Below are 25654 nucleotides of genomic sequence, written 5' to 3'. Positions count from 1 at the left end.
CATTGATAAACTGTTAGTAAAAATAGCAGCATGTGAATTTTATGTCTGTTCTGCATTTCCTTTTGCAATATTTGGACGACTACAGCTTTTATAAAACATCCTGGCTGTCTTCGACTAAATGAAGAACTGCTCTGGAGAGGAATGATGACACCTACCTCAGGCCACTTCATAAGATTGGATGACAAACTCCTTTTCAAGATGCTGTGATGATTGGGTGATGATCATTGTGGAGCAAAATTCAGCCGCTGTCCTCTCCTCCTGTCTTCGCTTCTTTCACTTTCTCTCTGCCACTTTTCCTCCTCATCCTCTCTACATCTATACTGAGCCGGCTGAGGAAGGTGTGTCTTCCTCTGAGTCTGGATAGATAGCATAGTCCTCCATACACACACATGCACACACCCCCTTTGTTTCTTAAACCAGACCACCCCAGCAGAGACTTACGAGACCTACAAACAACCCCAAACCCCCCCCCCCCCCCCCCCCCCCCACTACCCAAACACACACACCTCCCGCGAGACACAATAACATCACCCATCCTTCCCCCCGCAAACACACACAACCCTGAGACTCACAAATAGCAACACAAACAGATTTCCCACAATCCTCTAGGCTGCTCATATTCTCTACGCACATACAGAACACAGATGTGTGCAAACACTAACACACTCTTTTGTTGTGTTTCCCATGTTCAAACACACACAGTGTATACAGTGGTTAAATGTAACAACCCACACAAACAGCCCTCACTTTCCCTCACAAAGAACGGGAAAGTGGATGCATGATATAGCTTTCATGCATATATTTAAAGGGCCTTTAAATCATTACTCTGAACAAACCTAGTTTAAAAAACACAGCTGTGTCATCTTCTGCCAAAAGGTTCAATGTAAAAATCGTATTAAAGTACAGTCTGTAGTGTGAAGTACAATGTTGAGGTAGTAAACTTTACTTGAGCATACTACTTCTACTCCACTACAGTGTAAAGGGACATATTCTACTTTTTTACTTCACTGCACTTATTCGACACACATAAGTTAAGAGCTACTTTGATTAGACCTTCTAAATAAAAAGTGTATTTGTGTTATAAGTTGGCAAAGACACAACATTTGTGTCATAGTTACAGCCATTGCAGGCAATATGCTATGAGAGAATAAAAGGTTATTTGTTAGACTTGTACATTGTCTCCTTATCCCTCATACGTGATACAGCAATTTGCAAATACAGGAGAGATAGTAGTATGGCTAGCAGGGCTGTCAGTCAAGTTTTATCATCTTATCAGAGTAATGTTTTGATATGTGGACCAAAAGTGGAATATAAATTAACTTAATAGATAACTGGACAGTAATATGTTCAACTTTATTGAGAAAAGAGAAGATATTCATACTGGCCAGTAACTGTCTTCCTAATCAACAGCAGAATATACGAATTATACGCATACTAAGTAAGTAAGGTGATTTGATAGAGCTTTTGTTGTTTTACAGCATTTTAAAGTACTGTTTCCCTGTTATCTAATCTTAGTTATTTGATGGATGGACAGAGGGATGGATTGATGGACACTACAGGTCAGTACGGGGTTACAGTGTAAACAGTGAAGATGTCCCGATAGTAAACAGGAAGTGTTTGTTACCACAGGGGCAGAGGTCACACTGCCATCAACTGTTGTTATGGAAACAGATGTTTCTAAAAACATTCCAGTCTTTTCTCTCTCACACACACACACACACACACACACACACACACACACACACACACACACACACACACACACACACACACACACACACACACACACACTGAAAGAAAGGCAGAGTAAATACAACTGTTTCATTGAGAATCCAACCGTTCTGTTGGATGCGCTGCGGGGTAACAAACAGCTGTACGACAGAGAAGACATTAAAATACAGCATACAGATCAAGGGTTGGTATTGATAGCAGATATACAGATACGAGCACCTCAACATGCTTGACACTACTGTTTGCATAAAACATTTTTGCAGACATTTGTGATCCCCAACTTATCTATTTGGGTTAATTATCAGATATTGTAGCAAATATTTATACTCAGTAGATTGAAACATAATTTTAACAGTATGTATCTTAAAAGAGTATGCATTACAATTGTTAATAGTTTATGGTTCAAGGGAGGCGTGTGGTGCAGTGGGTTGTGAGTTGGTGTTCGGATCAGGGTTCAAACCCTACTGCAGTCAGCATGTTGTTGTGTCCCTGGGCAACACACTTCACCCCAAATTGCTCCTGTGGGGATTGTCCACAGTATTGAGTATGTAAGTCGCTTTGGATAAAAGCGGCGAACAAGTGACATGTAATGTAATGTAATGTAATGGGGCTTTAAAATAAACACCTATAGCTTAGTGCTAAAATATACAGCAACATTGCTTATTTGCATGAGTATCAATTACCAGAAAGTTAAAAACAAGTCTTTAGGCCGGTAAAGAACTTAGATTGGAAACCTGTGACGTCTGAGCTCATCTGACATTTGTGCAATGAGGCTTGAATGAAAGGTTTAAAATATTAAAAATAATAAATGACAGTTTCGGGCATGATTTTGTCATCTGACTCATTGAAGGAAATCAAAGGTGTTATTTAATAATGGCTTACAGGAACATTTTGTGTAAATGGAGCCACCATTAATGTTATTAGTCAAATGTGTGCTGTGAAATAAAGGCTTATTGTGTGGGTGCTTAGACTCTTCTTGATTGATAGTTTCCTTTATGTCATGTTCAGTTTTATTTCGGTACAGTGACTACTTCATTCCTGTATAATTTAGACCTGAAAAGATGCCGCTTTAGCCAGAATGACTCAGAAAGGAGATGTGTTTGAACAGCTTTTAGGATCTTCTCTGAACTGTGCCATCCACCAATGGATTTTCAAACATGGTAATAGTTTGCCTACTGGTAATGTGAACAAGATAAGAATTTGCATAATATGCCTGGGACAGTATGAAGCACAGAGGAGGCAAAGTCCACATAGCAGGACGACCTTTCAAAGGGATTAAAAGCACCGTGGATTGGAAACGGAACAATTTCGTAATGATTGTCTCCAGAGTATATCAATCGATCCTCTTTGTTCTTGTCATTGTGATGGCAGGAGCAGAGGTGCAGGAAAACCTCTCTCCTAACTGTAAACAGTTCCTGTACATGGGCACGCTGCCTCGAGGGCTTCAGCAGCTGTCTTTTAAAAAGATTTGCCAGTTCTACGAGGGCAAACCACGATTCGTCACCCTGTTCGACACCTTCAGTCACATCCCCATTTATTCTGCGTACACCTTCAAGCGCTCGGACGGCTACGAGAAGGTGGATGTGCCTTGGATGTATGAACCACAGGTAGGGGTTGAGTATTGGATTTGCTGTCTTAACCTGCTGTGAAAAAAGCATACAGTCCTATGTTTATGCTAAATACTTTAAATCTACTTACGTAAACACACATTTGAGTTTTTATTTAGTACAATATTTATCTCCACAGCTCTCCACAGTGTCTGATTCACGTGAGATGCAGCCCTTCCCTTCAGAAAACCTTCACAAGAGCTTTGAGGATGCTCAGGCCGTGCTTGAAGACTACTCCAACAGTGTCATGTTTGAACGTGGTCAGCTGAATCCGGACGAGCACCAGGCCGACATCCATGACAAAGCCTCCACCTACACACTGACAAACGTGGTCCCTCAGGTCAGAGAGTTCAACATTGGCCCATGGAAAAATCACCAGTACATGATTCGCAGGCGGCTCAACAACTACTGTCGTGGCACTGCATATATAGTCACCGGGGTCACGACCTCTGGGCACAGCATCCGCAGACACAACATCAACCGCCTGGGCATCCCCACCTACCTGTGGTCGGCATACTGCTGCATTGATTTTGACCACAATGCACCATTCTCCGAGCGCTCAAAGTTTCCTGTGTTTGCTGCTCACGGGCTCAACAACAGGGAGGATAACAAGGTCCAGGAGATGACGGTGCAGCAGCTGGAGGACTTCCTGAAGAAGGTTACCTATGTCGACAGCTCTTTCCAGATCTTCTATGAAAACTGCGTGGCTCTCAATAGTGCCATGCCTTGAGAGAAGAAGATTGGTCCTTTTATATTTACACTATTGTCTTTAAGATTCCAAATTCAGCCGTCAAATAGGAGTAAATATTGAATTACTTTATGCAGTTTTCTGGGGTAATTTAAACTTGATGCCCCCTTGTCTCAATTTCTTCACCAATATATAATCCAGCATATCTTGATTTGCTCTTTGGCAGCTTGTTTGCAGATTGAAATGTAAATCCCACCACTATTACACTGATCTTTTCTTATTTAACGTGGTCAAAGTATAAAGAATATAACCCCAAAGGTCCTCTTACAAACTTTTCCGAGCACCATTTGCTGAGAAGGATGTGTTTGAAAGCTCTGAAAAGGTACTAAGTGGACCTTTGAGTTTAGATTTGTATACATATAATTGTCCCCAAAGGTTCAAATTAATCTTACATTAAAACATTGGTCGGAGTAAAACATTTTAAATTATGTTATACATGATGGTGCGTCAACTAGCTTGTGTTGCAAGTTCACTCACCATGAAAACCCTAAATGGTTGTACTCTTCCTTCACTCTATCCTTATCTGATGTTAACTTACTGACTGGGAACTACTCCAGCCTCTGTAGGCCTTTTGTTCATCACCCACAGATTAGACCAGCAGTTTTACATCCAGCCTCTTAACTGCAGCACTACTATACACCTTTATAGTAACCAACAGAGAAACTCATGACCAGCTGGTGTATAATCCACATTCTGACTTATCAATCTGTTATCCTCAACAAGACTATTCCCATCAACTAGTTTTACTTATCAATGAATAATAGGAATTAGTGTATCAGAATAGCAAACAGTAAAAAATTAAATGGGTTCAGCTTATTTTGTTATTTTTGAGGTACCTCCTTTTCTTTACATTTGGATTTCAAACTGTGCCATGAAATGTGAACTACAAAAGCTATATTGAGTATACATAAAATAATAAAGATGATAATCCCTGAGCTTTTTTGTGTTTATTACTTTTGGTCCAGATCTGGTAAAATCTCTTTTGCTACAGCCTGCCATAGTTGCTAAAAACCAAAACGCAACAACAATAAAATGATCCAAAACTCGAAGGGCAGACACAGCCCGAGGGTTAAGATTATGGTTGTAACTGTATTTTGTTGGAGAGGGTAGCTGTATGTTGCCAGCTGGCAGGTCACTGAGCCAGATGGTCGGCTCCACTGTTTGACCAGCTGCAGACTGATAAAGAGTCCAACAAATATATTTCAAACCCTTAATTGGAAATACACTTAAGACTTATTGCCAGCAGAGGGAGACAGTGTTCATGTAATATGTGTGTAGCAAAACACCTTATATACCCCTTTCACACCAACGCAACTCCGGTTCAAGCTCCGTGCTAGAGCTTTTCAGGTTCAGAACCGGTACTTCGGTTTAGCTCCGGCTATAGAGTGCCAGTGACACGTCCTAAAACCCGGAAGTAAGCTTCTTCCGGTTCCCTCGACAAAAAAGCAATGCAATTTCTCCATAGGATTTTGGAAAATAGCTCAAAAAGGTCTGTGGTTGACACACATTTAAAGGTGGGGTAGGTAAGTTTGAGAAACCGGCTCGAGATACACTTTGTTATATTCCATGGAATGCTCTTAACATCCTGATAGCAATGAATATCTTAAGTGCTTTGACAAAAGATCCATAAAAAAATGTCATCTGTGGAAGCTGTAATACTGTAAAAAGTACGACCAATCATTTTAGCCGGCCCGGCTAAAATAACTGGATGGCCTACCTGCCTGTCAGCCTTCCATCTGTGCACAAACTTATCTCGTGCCCTCATTGGTCATGTGCGCGTTCGTGTGTGTTAGAGGAGGGGCTCTGTAAGGAAGTGGCAGATTTTCTCCGGTTGTGTATTTTCAAATTCTAGCGATCTCGAGCCGGTTTCTCAAACGTACCTACCCCACCTTTAAGAGACGGATCACATTTTGTTCAGTCGGATAATTTCCACATGTCTACCCTACTTTTATAATTTTCTAATCATAAATCTATCGATCATAAATCTATCAATTAGATTTATGATTCGAAAATTATAAAAGTACTCTATTGTGAGAGTGCTGTTCTAACATCCACCAACAACAAGCATATTATCATGACTATTAAAAAAAGGTGGAAAAATACTTCAGTGCATTGAAGAATATGTAAAATGAATGATTATGCATCAGCGTTTTGACAACACTTAATCAAAGACAGACTTCATTTTATAAATTCAACATTTTTTATGTCTCTTCAAGAGTTTCTACATTTCACACATTCAGCTCAAAGTTAAAAAAACAAAAACTCATATTTCTGTACAAAGCTGAGCAGTTTGTGCAGCAGCATCCTGTAAGCACAACGTCTACCTACAGTAAACCATTTTCAAAATATGCTGAATCATTGCAGGACAGAAACACTTTTAAAAAATGTAATAATGGTAAATTGTTGCTCTTTGTACTTCAAAGGAATAACTGTTTGGCTTCACATGGAGCCAAATCTCTCTCTCTCTCTGTTCACTTAAAACGCTCACAAGAGTAAGAAGCCACAGTAGTCGGTGCTTTGCAGCAGCAGTCCGGTTTGAGCCAGAGTGTTTTGGCCTCAGTTGAACCAGGTGGTGTTGAGCTGCGTCTGTTTCTTGATGCTAGTGTCCACCTTGAGGACTTCTCTGATGGCCATGGTAGCGTAGGTTGATGGAGGTAGGGAGAACTCCATCCTCAGAGCCCGATGCTTCCCCTCTGTCGGAGGAATGAGAGAAACACAGTGTCAGAGAAAGAGGACGGTCAAAAAGACCCTATAAAGCAAACAAATATCAACATTCATGCATCCCAGCTCTATGCTGCCAATGTATTGCAGATTGTTTAACGTGCCAAGTTCGACAGACGTGATATAATGCATCTAGAATACACATGTCAAACTCAAGGCCCGGGGGCCAAATCCGGCCCGTGGTAATTTAATTTTGACCCGCAGGATAATTTCTAATTACTATTAGATCTGGCCCGCCGGTATATTGCACACCTTCACTCAATCCTGAGGAGTTCCTCAGCTCAGAGCCTGAGCCCAAACATTGATGAACTTGTACCCAAGATGAGATGCCAAGTATCAGGCTTGAACTAGCATCACAGAGCAGCAAACTGAGTTTACATGGATGTTTCCTTTTGCACTTTTTTTCTTGTGACAACAGGGCATGTTTGGTTTGTTCTTTGAGGGAAATTGTTTTTTTGAAGCTGTGGAAAAATGTAATCATAAGAAATGACTGAGGAAAAGCTGCAGATTGAGCCATAAGAAATGAATGCAACTGATTATTTAATGTTTAATGTTGTTTTTATAGGCAATCATTTAAGCTTTGTTAGTTCCAGGTTTAATATGTGCAATAAGTTCATTTCAATACGTTTTGCAATAAACATTGAACCAGTCCGGCCCTCGACTAGTACCCATTTTTTAATTTTGGCCCACTGTGTATTTGAGTTTGACACCCCTGATCTAGAATAACTAGAATTAACGTCATGTGTTTGAACTCTTCTAACAGAAAGTCAAGTTGCATTTTGCATATTAGTTCTTGAGTTATGGTCCAAAACTTAAATTATCTTCAAAATCGTTCCTCTCTTAGTCCAAGTGGACGTTAGTGCAACATTTGAAGAAATTCCCTTCAGCTGTTCCTTAAATATCATGTTCACAAGTAAAGGACAGACGGATGGATGGATGGATGGATGGATGGATAGGCAAACAACCCAAAAACATCTCTCAAGTAATGTAGATTTTGTGATTTGTGGGATCAAAATCTTGGTGGAATTAGTTAGTTAGAGACAAAAATATACATTTACCTTTGTTGTAAACAGGGGCGGGTTTATTCTCCAGTTTCTCAAAATCACTATGCACCAGGGAGATCCTGGGGTCATCATACTGAATCACCTCCCTGCGTTAAACAGACAGAAACACCACAACAGGTTAGAGAATTCACAGTATCATTTAACTAAAGCATTCAAATACCTGCAGTACACAATAACAATCTCTGTATTACAATATGGGTAACATTACAGTGCTGCACCATGTGAAGAAATAATATGCTGTAGAAATTGTGAGAAAATAGACAACCAAACTTTTATCTTTGACTACATAACTTGTGTGTCGTTGATTTTATCAGTTAAAAACTCAACAAGAAAACTGACCAAGTGTTATTGTCACAGAAAAGAGACATTGGTTGCTAGTGTCAGACAATGATGAACGATGTCCTTAGAGTCCGCTACAATACTAGTATTTGATTAGCGACGCACCAGCTGACATCAGTGGGTCTGATGATGATGCGTCTGTACGCTCCGGCCAGAGAATAGTCCTTCACTTTGTGTCTCATGTTGTCGATGTCCAGCCCGTCTGCAGTGAGCAGCTCTCTGTAACCTTTACCCACTAAACAAGATAGAAACAACGTTACAGGCAAATACAAGCTCAGGTCTACATTTTCCTTTTATTTATTTTTCTGGAGACGACTTAGGTGAATTTGTTTCTTCGTCAAAGATTTCAGATTTTGCTAAACCACACTTTTTTTATTTCTTTCAATTAGCTTTTTATTCAGATCCATGTAAGCAGCCTGTGGAGCTTAAAAGCATTTTGTGCAGCTCGTGTAGTACCATGCATTAGTTTTAAAACATCCCAATGTTATTTTTGACAGCTATCTTTTAATCTAACATCCACATTCTCACCAAGAACCACTTCTTACCATGATGAGTGGGGTAGATGACATCGAACCCAGGAAGTGGCATCACGGTGTCATGGATGGAGGTGGTCTCAGCCTCCTCTGCAGACAGCACATGAGCTGTGGCTACATGGAAATATCAAAAATAAAACATTAGAAGGCAGCTTTTTCATTTTTTCAACATCAGGCCAAAATGCAGTTTGAGGTAAGAGGTGCCAAACTGAAAACCCTATGATATTACGTGGAATACCCATGAATAACACTTATTTTAGTTAATCAAAAATATACATGTTTAAAATACTTTGATTTGGGGGTCTTTAAATCTTTAGTTCAAACCGTAGCAGACCTTTAATGGTGTTGTTGGCTTACTTGCCTGAGAGTTTAATGATAAAACTATTACCACTGACTCTCACTTTAACAAAAGCTAATTGAAAGGGGGTCTTCTTACTTCCTTTGAGCACCAGGTCCCCCTCCACAGCCTTCAGGCCGAAGGCATCGATCCTCCGGCTCACCATGGTGTTCCACACCACGCTCTGGTAGCTGTGGACGTACATCAGGCGGTTGTTACGAGGGAGCTGAAAGAATAACAAAGACTCGTCAGTGAAAATGTCATGAAAAGTTTTATAAATAGATAGTTATTTTCCAAGGTTTTGGACATTTATGGCGCATTTCCACCACACGGTCGGCCTCGGCCTCGCTCGGTACTGCTAGGCCGCGTTGGGCCTTGTTAGGGCCGGCTCACTTCATGCTGCGCTTCCATTACAGTTTAGGAACTGGGGTAGTTACTATAGTAACGCAGTGTAGGCGGAGCCGTGACGTCATCTTCAATGAGAACCCCAGAAAAACAACACAGCTGTTAGCTGTTAGCACTCAGAGCTCACAGCTCCTTATATCTGTTCAGAAACTAGACAAAAGTTAAACAAGTACAAACCACAGACTGCCTGTGTCATGGTGAATACAGTCGCTGCTTTATTTATGTCTGTATAGGCCGTTGTTGTGAGTGTGGACGGTCGGAGCATATATTGCGTTAGCTTAGCCGATCTCCATTTAGAAAACACGAATTTTAAAAGGTTTTTCGCCTGCCGTCTGTCTGCAGACTTGTCAAAGCATTAATTCATGGTTTTTACTAACCGGTATCAGTATGTTGTTACTTCGGCATCATTTTGAAACGTGTATTACAATTAAATCACGGTCAAATGTGTTCATCTTGTTGTAGTTGTAGCCCCCTTGCCAGCGATTCTCGCTCTAGTTTAGCATACTCAGCCCGACTCAGCCCTGTTTGTTGGCCCCGATAGAACCACGATTTTGTCGGGCCAGAAAAGAGGTGAAAAAGTACCCCCGGGCCGGAACTAGGCCTAGTGGAAGCGCAACCAAAAACGGTCCCGGCACGACACGACACGGCACGCTTAAACCGCGCCATGGTGGAAATGCCCCAGTTCACATTAGGGACTTTAAGACATCGTAGATTGAAATTAAATTAATTCTTCCACCAAGAAAGACATAAATACATTCCTGTGACCCTCTAGATTATTTGCAGCACAACACAACAGTAGAGCATTCATTTTAAGACCTAAAAAGGTGTATTTTATTGTTGTATTTTAAATAAATCAGATTTGTATGGAACTGTGTAAACCCTCTTTTAAAGTTTCATATTCCTTTACATTATAAATGATAACAAAAAACATACATTTACATCGGACCTTTGCTGCTTTACTAATTGTATGTTCTGTTTCTTTAAAACACACATTTCCAGCTTATTTATAGCATTATCAATAATGATTAAAAAAAAAGGGCACAAACCATCCCAAAAGCAGTGACGATGTTCTTCTTGCCGTACATGGACAGGCCTCGGAGCAGCTGACCCTCCACGCAGCGTTTGTTGGGAAGCTTCTTCAGGGCCGCCTCGGGGTCCTGACTCTTTGCCCACTCCTCTCTGCAGCGCACCAGGAACTCTTTCTCCGCTGAAAAAGTGTTAACGAGGGTTGAAGGATTTACATATTTTAAACCTTATCTAATTTAAATATAGTAGAAGAAAGTGTGAGAGAAAGAAGTTCCTTACCTCCAGGACGGGGCTTCAGAATTAAATCCACCACCTCATTCCAGTCATTTCTTAAGATAGCCCTGCGCCGAAACAAAAGGATTAAAATACTTGAGTAAACACTAATAACATAATCACAATATATGTCAGTCTCCCTGGGTTTGACCTTACTTTCCAACTTGTTGTGTAGGCACGGCCGTGGTGCCAAAGCGCTGCATCCCATAGTAGTTGATGAAGCCTGTCGCCTTGATGGACGTCATGGCCTGCTCGACCTGCTCGTCTGTGCCTGAGATGTTCCTGATTTACAGATAAATCAACCAATAAAACAACAATGAGAAGTACATTCATGTAACAGGGAAGTAAACAATGGTTTCAAGACCTGAACAATTTCGAAGAAAGAGATATGATACAGGACTTCCTAAAAATGAAAGCTAGAAGCAAAACATCATGCTCAAATTTAAACAAAATCAACGGGACAACATTTTTAAACCAGAGAATTTATGCGTTATACATCTTTTTGGGGAGTCATTGACATTTTTTAGACATGGCAGATTTTATATCATAAGGAGCACTATTAACAAAATACTTGATAATACTGGACACACAACCACTGGTTGGTTACAGGTAACCAGCATTCATAACAAAAAGGGATTTACGTCTACGTAACATCTGCTTAAATAACATCTGCTGACCTGATGACAATAGTAAAGTGGTTGCCCTGCAGCTCTCCCAGCTTCAGAGGATGGTTTTTGTAGCAGAAGTTTCCCAGCTTCAGGTTCATGAGGCACTTGTTGAGGTGAGACAACCTCTCTGCTGTGATCCTGAGAGGACAGGGACAAGGTTTATTTAATCACTCATCCTGTCAAAATGCTGCCCCACCAGAGATCATCTGCCTAGTAACAGCAGAAACTCCTCCAGCACGGACAAGATGCACCATGAACCACTTTGTTCAGAAATCATACACAGACAATGAAATTAATGCACAGTAATTCATGTTGTGATAAGCTTAAAGCATTCCACACTCACTTGAGCACTGCTATCTCCTGCACAGTGACGGCTCTCTTGTCCTTGGTTCCCATGTAGGAAAACATGTTGGGTCTAAGCCTAGAAAGTCAAATGAAGAAATGACGGTTCAAATCCTATTCCATTGGGCAAATAACTATCTGTCTCTTATGATTAAATGATTATCCTTTTTTTAAAGTTGAACACAAACCTGAGGAACTTTGAAAGCACATTGATAGCATCCATGGTGTCCTTGTTCTCCTTGTAGAGGACAAAGTGGCAGAAACTGCCACGGTTTTTGGGCCAGGAGTGTTTCCTTGGAGCTTTTATGGACACATGAAGAACATTGTAAAAATTGTTGAGCTAAATAATTCACAGATACAAAATATAATATTCACTTTTAAGATTCCAGGTAAAGCTTAACAGATGTTGTATTTCCACGTGGTTACCTTTAAGTTAAACTCATTTGTGATTGCTTATAATAATGGGGAATACGTTTACTTTTTGATTACAAAAAGAAAAAGCATTGTCCTAGTAACCGACACCTAACTCCGTGTGGGTTTTAACCACTTCCTCTGAGGTGTGTGGAGAATAAGTTCTTACCTGCAGTTGCTTTCACCTCTATCCACCAGAGGGGAGCAAAAGGAGGATAGAATAATGTTACTGAGTAAAAGATGTTTAAGGACTGTGGGGTGAGATGTCAGGGATGAGATCTCATGCATGGGCCTGAGAGTGGAGCACGGTATTAAAATGGTTTAAAGGTCCCATGTCATGGCCATTTCTATTGATCATAATTCCATTGTTGAGGTATACTAAAATAGATTTATATTGTGCAATTTTCCAAAATCGCATTGGTTTCTCATACAGCATCTCTGTATAGTATGTGTATTCACTCTCTGTCCTAAACGGCTTGTTGGAGCTCCTGCCCCCCCTCCTCCCTATGAGCCCAGTGGCCATCTGCGAGACAGCGAGACACAGCGAAACCCAGCCCGAACACACACACACCCGCAGCCAATTCAATTTGGACCAATCCACGGACGTAACGTAACGGCTCCACGGATTGGTCCAAATGGACCAATGGGTCCATTTGGGTATGGGCACGTCACTGTACCCAGGAAGAAAAAGAGAAATCTCCAACGAGGCGTTCTGGGGCAGCATAGACAGGTATTTTCTGTGTTAGAGTTTTACTCGCTACAGGGTGTACTTTGAGGGTTTGTGACTCTGCAGACCGTTTACATGCATAAAAACCTTCATAACTGTACGGAGGCTCAGTCACTGGTACATTTTTATATACAAAGCCATGTTAGGGAAACTTCCATCCTATATCTTCTCCCTGATCTCACAGCGATTTGTAAGTGGCTACTGCCTGAGATCGCATGCTGTGGTTTTATTAAATGTGCCAACTGCTAGGACTGTCTTAGGGAAAATAGCATTTAGATGCACAGCTCCTCTGTCTTGGAATAGTCTGCAATTGAAATGGAAACTGAGCAATCTGGTGCCACTAAATGTTTTTAAAGCTCGGTTGGATGCTACTCAATCGGATGCTGTTGGTACCTGTTCATGTGGATAGTATGTAAATTGTAATCCCTGTAATGATGCTGTATGATGTCCTTTTTGTTGTTCTGTTTATGTTTTTATGTTTCATGTGGAACCTACTTGAGCAGGTCTCCCTTGAAAAAGAGAGCAATGATCTCAATGGGATACACCTGGATAAATAAAGGTTTGAAATTAAATGAAATAACACACAAGGGGACGGGTAATAACCGGAAAAGCATGACATGGGACCTTTAAGCAACAAGGGTGCAGAGGTTTTTTCAAGGCATCACAATACTGAAAGTCTTCTTTTATAGTGTTCATTCTGACCAAATTAAGTCAAAACTCAGACCACATAGCTACTTTTAACAAACACTGCGAGTACAGATTGGAGCATAATCATGCAGGTGCACATTCATTAGTGCATGCATAGTTTTGACTGCGCTGTAGTAAACATGCACTGCAGCAGAAAAGCTTAATGTAGACATATTAGTTTACTGGTCAAGAACCCTGTCCAGACTGTAAAGCTGACGTCTGGTTCTGTCTCCTCTTACCTGCTAGAGCTTTCTTCCCAGCAGCATGGTAGGCTACTATGAACTTGCGTCCTTCCTTCTCTTCCGTCTTTGTCTCTATACCAGGAAACTGTGTCTTGATGGCTTTGTGGAGCAGTGTCCGCTTCTCTTTAGTGTCCTCCATCACCTACAGATGTTAAGAGAAGAGAAAGGTCATCACCTAAAACGTCCACTGGGTTTTGAGTTATGATAAAAAGGGATCCAGTGCGTGTGAACTCACCTCAATGGAGACCTCGTCCTCTTTGTTTTTGAAGAGCTGCAGCTCGCCAAGCTTCTTCTTCTGCTCTTCTGTTAGCACGTCACAATCCTCTGGTTTCGGCTCAGGCTCTGGGGCTTCCTAAATTAGAAGAACATTTAAACATCATTTGATGGTTGCTTTCCACAAAGCTTTCCTTTTATATTTGTTTAGCTAAGAGTGTCAAAGTAACAGTAGTTATTTTGGATTATCATTTGTACTTGTATAATGAATTCAAGACGTCGTTTAATCTCTGAACAAGAAATAATACATTTGAAATGCTTATTGTCCACTGATACATTTAGCCATAATATTAAAATCTCAATAATAGTCTAATGGAGAAGCTGAGTCAATATGTTTATATGGATCCAATGTCACAAATTTGCCTCAGGGGGTTTTAGAATCTGTACAGCATATTACAAAACCCTCTATCTGTATATGACTTGCTTCAGATAAGGATAGCGCCTCCCAAAAAAAAAATAACAGTGGAAAATTGAGGAAATCTCACAAAAAAGCAATTTAGGCGATCCCTATCACACTGATGGATACCAACATATGTCTTGTGTATGGAATTGACCAACATGATACAATTCCATATAAACAATTTCACAAAATGATACGAAGAATGTGAAAAGATATGAAAAATAGGGATTCAGGAGGATTTTAAGCTGTTTACAGGTCTGCCTAGAAACACTGGTGATTGAAATGTAATCCAATATCTTACCTCAGCCTCTGCAGGAACGGAGAGGTCATCTAAATGCACGATTTTGCCTTGTCTGTTGATCTCATGCACCACGAAATCTGAATATCTGATAACAAACCACAACAAATTATCTGTTAAACAATCCAAACTGAAACAAGTTATGCAAACTAGTTAAAAGCTGTCATGACGAACCTTTCTTTCAGGATTCCTGAGAAGCCCTCATGGTCACTGACATACCTCAGGATACCCACATCCAGCTCAGTGAGGCCATGCTTCATCATATCTGCAAAGGTTTCACCTTCCTCTTCTCCATCAACTGCTTCCCCATCAGGCCCTTCCTCCTCCTCATCCACTTTGACTGGAGGGTCTCCATTCTTGTGATCCTTCTCAACTTTGGGTTTCTTCGAAGGTGTGTCTTTGACTTCTTCCTCCGGACAGCCTCTCTTTTCTCCCACCTGGACTGTGACGGACACGTGCTCAGGCTCAGCCATCAGAGCCAAGCTGTGAGAACAGAGAAATCAAAACATAAAAAGGTAACTCCATTGAAGAGTACACTTACTATGAAAACAATTGTATAATGCCTGCTGATTAAATACAAATAAATACATATTACCGGTAGTGCCATACAGTGTGACACCATAGTAGGAGTACTTACATCTACAATAACATTCATTATATAAATGTGCATACATTTCAGCCAGTGTGATGATCCAGTTTATATTTTTGAGAAAACAAGATTCAAAGGTTTTATTGTCATATGCACAAAGCTACAGAGTGTAGCAATGGCAATGAAAATCTTCTGACCTGAGCTCCTCCAACAATGCAACATATATAATAAAATACAAAATACAAAATAAAAAGTAGGGCAAAAAGTCTATATACATACAACAAATTGTATATTTCAATATTAAAATATGATAACTTATTTCTCTTGACATTTTGTAGCTGTCTTCTTTTTTCTACCCACAAAATAATAACTAAACTGTGAACCAAAACTATGAATGCCACCGTGTCTTCATTTGCATACATTCTTACATTATGCAAGTCTCCCTACTGTGGGTTAAAAACACTGTGATCATCATTAGGAACATATTGCAAATGCTAAACTCGATTATGCAATCATCTTGAATCGATGCACTTAAAACAACTTCAACTGCAGATGTTTGGCATTGCAGTGTTTGTTTGAGGAATGACAACAAACTCAAATCACATTATCGGCCTATAAAACAATGCGATTGAAATGACTTACAGTTTGTGGAGCTGAGGTTGCAAAAACAGATGTGGATCAGGGTAACTCTTCTTGTTGCACAGCTGCCAAACACTTGCAGCAACTTGTTAACGGACTGGAGTTTGCTGAGGCCCTGGAAAAACAAAATGAACATAATAGCAACTCAAAAGTTAGCAAAGCAGCTAGCGCATTCGCATGTAATAGCTAACATTACTGGCTAATGCTAGCATTGGTAACAGCAAAGCTAAGCTAAAACGTCGGGGTAAATAAAGCAAAAACCGACTATGTTTCAAGAGATAGCTCTAATGCAATTTACCTGCGTCTGATTATATGCAATACGGACAGCGTTGAAAGCCAGCTTTTGCCACACACGTGTGTGTATGTGTGTGTGTGTGTGTGTGTGGGGGGTTTGTTCCGGAAACAGATCCTACCTAGAGCCCGCCCACTGCAAACGTTTGGTTAAAGACCTGTCAATCATGCAGTTAGCTTCTCACATAATAATAAAATTAACAACATGATTTTATTCAAATCAATACACATTGCAGCCATTTACAAAACACATATAGGGGAAGATAACGTAAAAAAAAATGGAATTTACAATTAGAGAGTTAATCGTCTACAATGTGTCAGTTTTTAGGGAGTTTATAGGCGACATTTGCGCTGGGGACATGTCCTTACCTAATACCTATATATACAGTCTATGGTCCTTACCACTTTTTGAAATTGACATTTTTGTCCACACCACTTTTTTAAAGTATAACTTATAAATGTTCTGAAAAATAAAGTGCATAAAGAAATGTAATGAACAAGAACACTGGTTTAGTGTCAAGATGTGCAATTTGGACATGTTAGTAACATGCACTGCACTTAAAAAAAAAGTAATGTAAACCAAAAAGAATTCCTCATTATATGGAGGACGGAACATGACATAAGTATAAATAAATAAATGCATAAATAAATTAGGAATAAATAAATAAAAGAATAAATAAATTAGGAAATAAATACAGAAATAAATAAATGTAATAAATACAGGAATAAATAATCACAAAATAAATACATGTATAAATAAAAATATATAAGTTGAGAATGAAACAGAACACACACATCTTTAATGTATTACATTTATTTTGACTAACATTAATATATTTATTAATTTCTGTGTCTGTGCGTGTTTCACACAATGTTGTTCTGCTTGGTAGCCTTTTATTCTGTGGATACGACAACATTTATAACAATTGTACTTCACAAAGTTGTGTACGTGTCTTTAACAATATCTTTGAGTTGCTATAATATTTATTTCACTTTTTCTGACCAGTCCCCATTTTATTTAGAAGCTGTGTGTCAAGTTGTACACAGTGCAAGGCGAAACACAGTGACTCTTCTGTCTTCAATACATATTTTAAAAGCTTTCAGCACCGGGAATTTCTGGCGTATTCATGTTTTGTATACACCTTTAAGCCCCCTGACACAAAAGTACAATTTGTGATATTGGGCTAATTAAATAAACTTTGATTTACTTGTATTGATGTATTTGGCGCAAAAAGTACACTTCACTTCAGAGCCCTCAAGAGCCAGATATAAATGTTTATTAGCGTCAAAAATGTTGTTGCTATTAAAGGTTTTGCTACTACCGAAAACTCAGTAACAGGAGTGCAAGGGATGGAATTTCTAACAGGTTTGAGATTTTTGATTTTGAAGCTCTTCTCCACTATAGCAGTGAGATAACGCACACATTTAACAAGCAGCACAATACACAATAGGAAAAATCTACGTGATAACTGCTTGGCTGGTATTGAACCCACCACCTTCAGAATCAAAAGACAACAGCTCTTCCTCTCAGCCACATCCCAATTATGGGCTGATGTGCAGAAGAGATGAGTATTTTGTTGTTTGAATGGAGGATTTTTATTGGAAAAATACCTGAAGTTTGGTGGAAAGGTACCAAGGCTTAATTCCATTGTTTGTAAAGGACAAAAGAAACATGACTCCAGATGCCCTGGTAGCCTTGTGATTTCTGAACAGATGTAAGAAATTGGACTGTCACTTCCTGTGATGAGTTTCAACAAGTGTTTTTACAATATCTCCTCTGACAAGTCCTTTCCTCATGATAATGTTATAATGTAAAGTAATAGTAAGATGTTAATGCAACATTTGTGTGTGACTTTGGCTCAAGGGGGCAAATGGATGTCTTCCAACCTGAAGGTCAGCGGTTCACCCAGCATGATATTGTTTTGTTATTTTACCTCACTGAGCTGCCCGGGAGGAACTCTTGCAATTTCTTTCAAAGTAATAGCTCTCACAAACTCTTGTAAAAACGTTTTTAATTGTGGTGTAAAAAACTGAAAAAAAAATAGACAGATATTTAGGCTTAATTCCAGTTTTTTCTAAAGGACTATTCAGGTAATTAAGTCTAACCCTAATATACGAATGAGATTGTTTTATATTTTTTATTTCCATATTTATTTTTTCTTGTGTTTATTTATTGCTATATTTATTTCCACATTTATTTATTACAGTTTTTTTTTCTCTTTTATTTATTGTTGTATTTTTTGTTTCCTGTATTTATGCATTCATTTTTTTTTTTTACCCTTGTCATGTTCTGTCCTCCATTCCCGTGTGCTTGTTGTGTGCATAAAGACAAATTCACAGCAAGACAAATAGTTGGGCGTTCAATGTTTTAGAAACACCTTGGTCTTTGCATTGGTTTTTCATGCAGGTGCTCAACACCCAGGGGAGGGACATCTTTTGTCTTCTCCTATGCTGATGTTAAATCAGGAAAATTGCACCACTTTTTCTAACAAAGTGACGCCCAAGCATATAAGATATATTTTTAATTCACATAAAACTCCTGTTAAATCGGAATGAACTTTACATGAAAATACATGTAAAGTGTTTTTCTTAACATAGGTATACATTAAGCTGTCTGTGGCTCTTTCCTGCTGTAACAACGCAAATTTCCCCTCTGTGGGACTAATAAAGGCATTCTGATTCTGATTCTGATGAAGAAAAATCAAAATGGAAGCAACTTACTTAAATTAATAGCAATAAATACTGATGATATCGGTGTCGTGGCTTAGATGGTTAAAGCGCCTGTCTAGTAAACAGGAGATCCTGGGTTCGAATCCCAGCGATGCCTTTTCACTGAGAATTAACGTAAGATGCCTCAGATCGGATTCACATTTGCAGGGAAACGTATCAATGGTAAGGTAAACCAATAAAGACTTGTTGGTTGTGTTAACTGTGAATCAAACACCCTGTTTGCAATCATATGACATCATGGTTACTTCTGTCAATGCTACCATATGTTTCCTCCCATATATACTATGGTTTCCTCCTTAATGCTGTTAGTTCATGTTTGTCTTTCTTTGGCATAGTGAATTAGGGTTATATAGTTCAACTATAGCAGAGTTGGAAATTGATTAGCAAATACTTTGGAAATCAATTAAACATTTAGGTAATTTTCTAAATGTAGTGGAGCTAAGGTAATGTCCTTCTAGACTTTAGCTTAGCATAACATGGAAATACTTAAAGTACAAATACCTAAAACATGTACTGTACTAGCCAGATGTACAGTATTCAGGAACATATAGTCTACTTATGTAGTAGGTCTATAGGTTTCTTCTACACAAGCAACAATGTTGTATTGCACTTAAATTAAATTCAGGTGCATGCTCCTTAGCTTTTAAAGTGTCTAATTCTCCTCAATAAAGCATAATTGTTCTGTATGTGACACCATCTTGCATGCCCACCATTTCACAATAAAGCAACTTAACATGTTTAATATTAATTGTACCTAAGTAAATGAAAAGAAAAGGGTTCTCATTTAATCCTCACTAATGAGAGTCAATAATATAATGCTCTGTTTACCTCTAATCGCTTCCTTCATTAAAAAAGTAAGAAAACAAATCATATTGTTTAGTAATCAGATACATGTGATAAATAGTTCATTCCCAATAGGCTAATATTTTTTTTTCGACTCGTTTTATTGTTAAATATGATTACATTGTGGCAAAAACAAATGTATTTGTGCAAATTGGTGCATATCCACGCGGCCACTGCATGTCACTGCCGCCAGAGGGAGCGCGTGTAGAGGTTAGTGTGTATGTGTTGTGTTTGTGTATGTGTGTATTTGCGAGAGAGAATCCGGCTGCTGCCGCTGAGCTGCTCGCTCCTGCTGAGGGGAAGAGGAGGAAACATGAGCTCCAGGAAAGGTGCGTATCCCTCAGCCTCTAACTTGAACATGCTACCACACTCATTACTGTTTGTATTTTACATGAAAGGTGGCGGAAGTTACCCGTGTAGCTAACCTACCAGAACACACCAAACGACGCTAATGACCCGCCAGCTTTAAAGCCTAATGATGAATGTTTGTTCTCTCTCTCCCCGTCCCTCCTACACCCTTCCCCGAACTCGGACGTCGGTCATGCCCGTTGATAAACCTCTCATCGCCCCGGCAGTGATGGCCATCCAGGCTAGAAAAAGGAGGCCGAAGGGGAAGAAAGACAGAACCGGTCACCATCGGAGGTAAGCAGGGCGGCGGCGTTTGATGACTGCACGACATGGTGAAAGTGAAGTGTTTGTTTGCCGGGGTTTGGCTCGCTGGCAGCGGGTGTCTCACCGTCTGACGCCGGTATAGACTGTGCGCACATATGGCCAAAGGCGTTTACTTTCAGCACGCATATGGGCTACTCTGGACTGTGATAAGTTGCCATTTACGTTAAAAAACGACCCCACTTGACTCCTAACGCCTGCTTCTATCCACAGTAGCTTCATGCCTTATTTTGCCTCTCTTGGGTTCTGATAGCCTCCTGATTGATTATTTTGACAGGGGGCTGTAAAAGGAGGTGTGACAGCTCGTTTCTTTGCAGCAGTACAGACTGATAAGAACCAAAACACCCCCCTCTATCGAAATGCCTATTTTGGAATCTCTCACATCATGGGGCTGGATTATGTAACTTTTGTTGAATTTGTATGAGCATTGTTTCCTGGTGTGTCTGGTTGTATAGGCAGTCTTGCAGATGCACGGGTATTTCAGCTTGATTTCCCCGGTGTGTGTGCTTGCAGCGGACTGGAGTGTGAGCAGCGCAGTGGCTCTGTAAAGTGCATGCGAATTGGAGTGGGTAGAGTGGGGGCTTTCTTCATGGCATGATGCTATTGGAGCGACGTCACCGGCAGCCGAAGAAGGCATCAATTAGGTGATACCAACCAATGCCCACCCCAGGGGGCTGCTCTCTGCGTGATGCTAGAATGTGCTGGATTTCCCAAACACCTGCACATTGAAATACAGCAAACAGATGTGTGCAAAAAAAGACCCCGCATGATAAGGCCAGTTATTCAGATTTTCTGTCTTAAATCATGAAAACATTACGTCAGTAGTGAGGTAATTCCATATGCTGGATTTTCATCTATTTTAGGTTTTTATTATCCCTTAGAAGCAGCTATCTTGTAAATAAAAAATGAACCCAGTGGTAGCTTTGAGATTGGTGACATGTTGTGGATTTGGCCTTTTCCCCAGGGTATGCCCGGATATATACAGGGCTTAACTCTGAGGGGGATTAAGCAGGGACAGAACATGAGTAACAAAATGTCTCTTGATTAAAGATTATACTTGTATGATGAATACATCAGCACTAATTATCCTGATTTATAATTTGCTCTAAAAATACAATTCATCATGATTTTAAACAAGGAATCATGTTGATTTTGCTTGGTAAATGACTCAAATTCATCTAAAATAGTTGCGGCTTATTTTTTCTGTCGATTCACTGTTTATCTCAGCTGTACAATTAAACAAATGACTAAAGCTATTCATTTAGCAGATGCTTATCCAGGCAGGTCACAGTGGTATCAAGGCAAGTACACTCACATATACTCTTGTTTGTGTACACACACACTTTTAAAGAAATACTTTATTTATAAGGAATATGATCTTCTTTGATCCAGAGTCACGCCTGGCCTCCGCTGAAGGGCTTCACACAGCTGAGGCGAGCTTTGTGTTTAGAAACCAAAACAAACAAACATTCATTGACTTTCTCACACACACACACACACACACACACACACACACACACACACACAATTCCAACAAACATGGGCTTTCACATTCAGAGCAGTGTGTACTCAGGTTCAGTCATTGCATTGTCGCTCAACTTTTATCTCTTCTGATTTCATCTGATACCTCTTCCCATGTTTGAACTTATTCATTCAGACACTGCATCTAAAATGCATCTACACACATTCCCAACCCCAAGAAGTGCACACTGTCTGGGTGCCATCTTAACATACATCGCTTAGTCTAGAGAGAAGGGATATAATCACAAAGTCTAACCTCTTTAAAGCCTCTTAAGCCTCTTACACACCAAACTGACACCAAGGAACCGTCGGGACGCGTCGCCTCACGTCTCCTGCGTCTTGGCCATGTTTCGCACTGGAACACACCGCAAAGACTTCAGCCGACGGCCAAGTAGCACGTACGAACTGCGCATGCGTGAGTGGCAATAACTCTCCTTACCAGCAGGCGGCGGTAGTGTGTATTCGTCATTCAAAAGAGGCAACAACCGGAAGACAGACTGCGTGATACACCGAAAGAAGAAGAACAGACTGCGTGATGATCTGGCTGCTGTCAGACGATCAGCTGTGCGGCGTCATCACAAACGGACGTCGCTTCACGTGACGCTCCGGAGGAAACGACGTCCCATTGCTCTTAAAACTCATTTCCCTGCTTCTCGTGGTTTCCTTGCGTCTCTCCATGCTTCCCTGGTGGGAGGGACTAGTCGCAGGGAAACGACGCAAGTGAGGGACGCAAGGAATCCATTTCACCGAAGTGAAACGCACCCTGAGTAGGGCGACACGACGCTCATCGACGGCCCGACATCTATCGACATCTATCGACATCTATCGACGCCGAAAATCGGCTCGGTGTGTAAGGACACATCAATTATATTTTGTATGTGGCTTCCATAGAAACTTCTTTTTGCTTTTGTGGTCTGTTCATCAAGATTGAAATCCTGCAGATATTTAAGTATTTTTGTTGTTTGCCCAATCATGCTTTCTAACCCATTAAATGCATCAGTTGCACTTGCATGCCCGGCAGATTGGGGCTAATTTGCTATTCTGTTTTTAAGTTGACAAGCTCTGTAACGGCCCGTCCACACAGCGGCGTGCGTTGAAAGCTTCACCATTCACTTTGAATGGGGTGACGTCACTTTTCGCCGAACTGCATTGTGGGAAGCGAGGCGGAGCTTTGCTGGCGTGGCTCGCTGCAAAAGTTGAGCAATGTTCAACTTTTGAAGCCTCGGCAGAAGCGTCAGCCAATCGAATCATATGCCAGTACAAGCTCTAGCCAATCAAACCGCTGCTTGTGTGTCAGGGGCGGGAGATTCATGTGATTGGTTGTTGGTTGAGTTTCAGACACGCCCGCCAGCAAGCTTCAACGCACGCCGCTGTGTGGACTCTTGGGTCCATATTGAAATATAAAAAAAACAACAGGATGGACATTCACGATGCCTTGAATTCTACTGACATTGGCATTCACTGACTTTTCTCCAAGCGCCATATACATGCAGGTTGACATTTGTCTTTGTACGCAGTGACGAACTGGCCATCGTGACGTTCGGGACGAAGCCCGATGGGCCGGTACTGAAGTGGGCCGGTCGGACGATGTGGGCCGGTCGGATAAGTCATTAGCACCACCCGTCCCCCGTCCCCGTCGACAATTTACTAGCGGTATTTACTTGCGGTACCGAAGTGGGCCGGTCGAGAGTCCCGGGCTGATTTATAGTCCCAGTCCGCCCCTGGTTGTACGGGTAATGTCCTGACAACCATTCAATGCATTGTCAAGGAAAATACATCTAACCAAAGGTCCTTACAGGATGAGTTATCGTTGCATACAGATTTAGTGATCCCCTGAACCATCTAGTGCCATCTTCAGCTCAGTCTAATCTGCTGCCCAATACTTTTGTCAATGTCATTGCAAACCACCTGAGCCCTTCTCTGTGTTTGGTCGATATTAACAAATGCTAGCATGCTAACAGGCTACACTTATATGATCAACTGGGTAAATATAACCTATAAATATAAACAAGCAATGCAAAATTACCTCTTCTTTAGGCAGAATATATTTATATGAGCAAACATAGTTGAATCCTTTTGAAATAAATTAAAAAACAACACGATGTAATTGACCAAATACCAGTATTATTAGATGAATCAATGTAAACAGTTTATTTGCAGATGCACTCAAGTGATTAAATTGACAGCTGTTTATTTACTTATAGGATGACGGATTAGTCATTTTGTATCTGTCACACAGTATCTCAGACACCATTGATCAGATACGAACAGCATACATTTTGTTTAAGGACTTCATTTCCTACTGAAAAACCAATGTGAGCTGTTTGTTTGTTATTTACCCAGAGGGAAACCACCCCATTTCTGAGGGAACACATGCTCCGTTCTTGACGATTAACATCATCAGCACAAGCAGTGCAGTCACATGTTTGGGTATGGATTGGTGAGCAGAGCGTGTTTGTAAGCAAGACACTGATCTTTTGGCCTTGCAGCTATAAGTGTGTTCTTCAAAGCCTTTTTCCAGCTTTTAAAACTTCTGTTTAGGGTGCTGACCAAAGACTGTGTACTAGGCTGGAGAGATGCTAGAAACATTCAAAGACACCGTTGTGATTTGGAGGCGTAGTTGTGCTTTGTTGTTATTTCCTTGGATTTATCTTCTAAAATAACTCAGTATGTGTGAGTGTGCAGGTATAGGTGTGCAGTGTGTAGGAGGAGTATAGAAGATGCTTTGAACTTGGTTGTGGCCCAAAAGAAAGTTCATTCTAAGTTCACTTTGATATACTATCTCTTTTCTTCCTCCAACGTTTGCTTGTGTTGTCCTTTGAAGTTTAGTCTTTTGCCCGCACACTGTAACCTGATCCTATCTCTATACTTCCCTCGATCTATCTTGATGATCTGGATGTTAGTATTGTATAATATGCGTGCCAGTTATTGAGTCATCTGTTTGTGTTTGCTTGAGAGATACTCGATAGGAGTTGAGGCGTTGAAAGCTTTCTGGTATTGAGCCATGAGTTGTTTTGTATGATCCAACAGGTTGAGGAACTAATACTTGTATTTGTTTTATACTTAGATTAATCAATCTCCAATAGAGATTTTCAATGTTTTCAGCCTATAGTCAGTTGATACATGCTTTTGTATAAGGCTGCTTTTGTATCAGGTTACAGGGCGGTGGTGGCGAAGTCCATAGGGACTTGGCTTGGCAACTGGAAGGTCACCAGTTCAAGTCCCGGAAAGACCAAGTGCTACCGAGGTGTCCCTGAGCAAGGCACCGTTCCCTACACTGCTCCCCGGGCGCCGTACATAATGGCAGCCCACTGCTCCTAACACTAGGATGGGTCAAATGCAGAGACCTTGCAAATTTCCCCTCTGTGGGACTAATAAAGGTATTCTGATTCTGAACTATTACTATCAATCAAACTACCAATTGTATCTTGATTGATTCATTTCATTTTTCTGAAAGTAGCAATTCCTATCCATCCCAATTTCTTAAAGGTCCAGGTAACATGTTTTTTCAATCCAAAGCCCAAATCCAAAATGTGAAAA

General features: G+C 40.4%; 3 protein-coding genes and 1 non-coding gene across 4 annotated transcripts in view; 3 read left to right on the top strand and 1 right to left on the bottom strand.

The window, feature by feature from the left end:
* The first annotated feature begins 2993 nt into the window (after positions 1–2993).
* LOC117497479 (endonuclease domain-containing 1 protein-like) lies at positions 2994–5021 on the top strand. Its single transcript, XM_034149476.1, has 2 exons — positions 2994–3338; positions 3478–5021. Exons 1-2 carry the CDS (start codon positions 3045–3047, stop codon positions 4066–4068), a joined length of 885 nt encoding a protein of 294 aa, XP_034005367.1. The 5' UTR covers positions 2994–3044; the 3' UTR covers positions 4069–5021.
* Positions 5022–6273: 1252 nt separating this feature from the next.
* pus7 (pseudouridine synthase 7) lies at positions 6274–16459 on the bottom strand. Its single transcript, XM_034149475.1, has 17 exons — positions 16359–16459; positions 16064–16175; positions 15007–15315; positions 14836–14920; positions 14097–14213; positions 13859–14003; positions 11983–12094; positions 11796–11873; positions 11462–11590; positions 10941–11066; positions 10791–10852; positions 10532–10692; positions 9180–9306; positions 8756–8857; positions 8316–8445; positions 7866–7957; positions 6274–6779 (listed from the first exon to the last, which is right to left on the bottom strand). The coding sequence occupies exons 3-17, from the start codon at positions 15303–15305 to the stop codon at positions 6643–6645; spliced, it is 1902 nt and encodes a 633-aa protein (XP_034005366.1). The 5' UTR covers positions 15306–15315; positions 16064–16175; positions 16359–16459; the 3' UTR covers positions 6274–6642.
* Positions 16460–19104: 2645 nt separating this feature from the next.
* Positions 19105–19178, top strand: trnat-agu. Its single transcript has one exon. It is a non-coding gene; the product is annotated as a tRNA-Thr (tRNA).
* A 998-nt stretch (positions 19179–20176) lies between these two features.
* LOC117497448 (SRSF protein kinase 2-like) overlaps positions 20177–25654 on the top strand; it is a 66990-nt gene continuing 61512 nt past the window's right edge. Inside the window, 2 exon segments of the mRNA XM_034149434.1 lie at positions 20177–20253; positions 20500–20566. Coding sequence (XP_034005325.1) covers positions 20238–20253; positions 20500–20566 — 83 coding nt within the window. The 5' untranslated portion in view covers positions 20177–20237.

The sequence above is a fragment of the Trematomus bernacchii genome, unplaced genomic scaffold, assembly GCF_902827165.1.
Source record: "Trematomus bernacchii unplaced genomic scaffold, fTreBer1.1, whole genome shotgun sequence".
NCBI lineage: Eukaryota > Metazoa > Chordata > Actinopteri > Perciformes > Nototheniidae > Trematomus > Trematomus bernacchii.
Note: the sequence above shows the minus strand (reverse complement) of the source record. Positions and strands in the feature narration are given on the sequence as shown.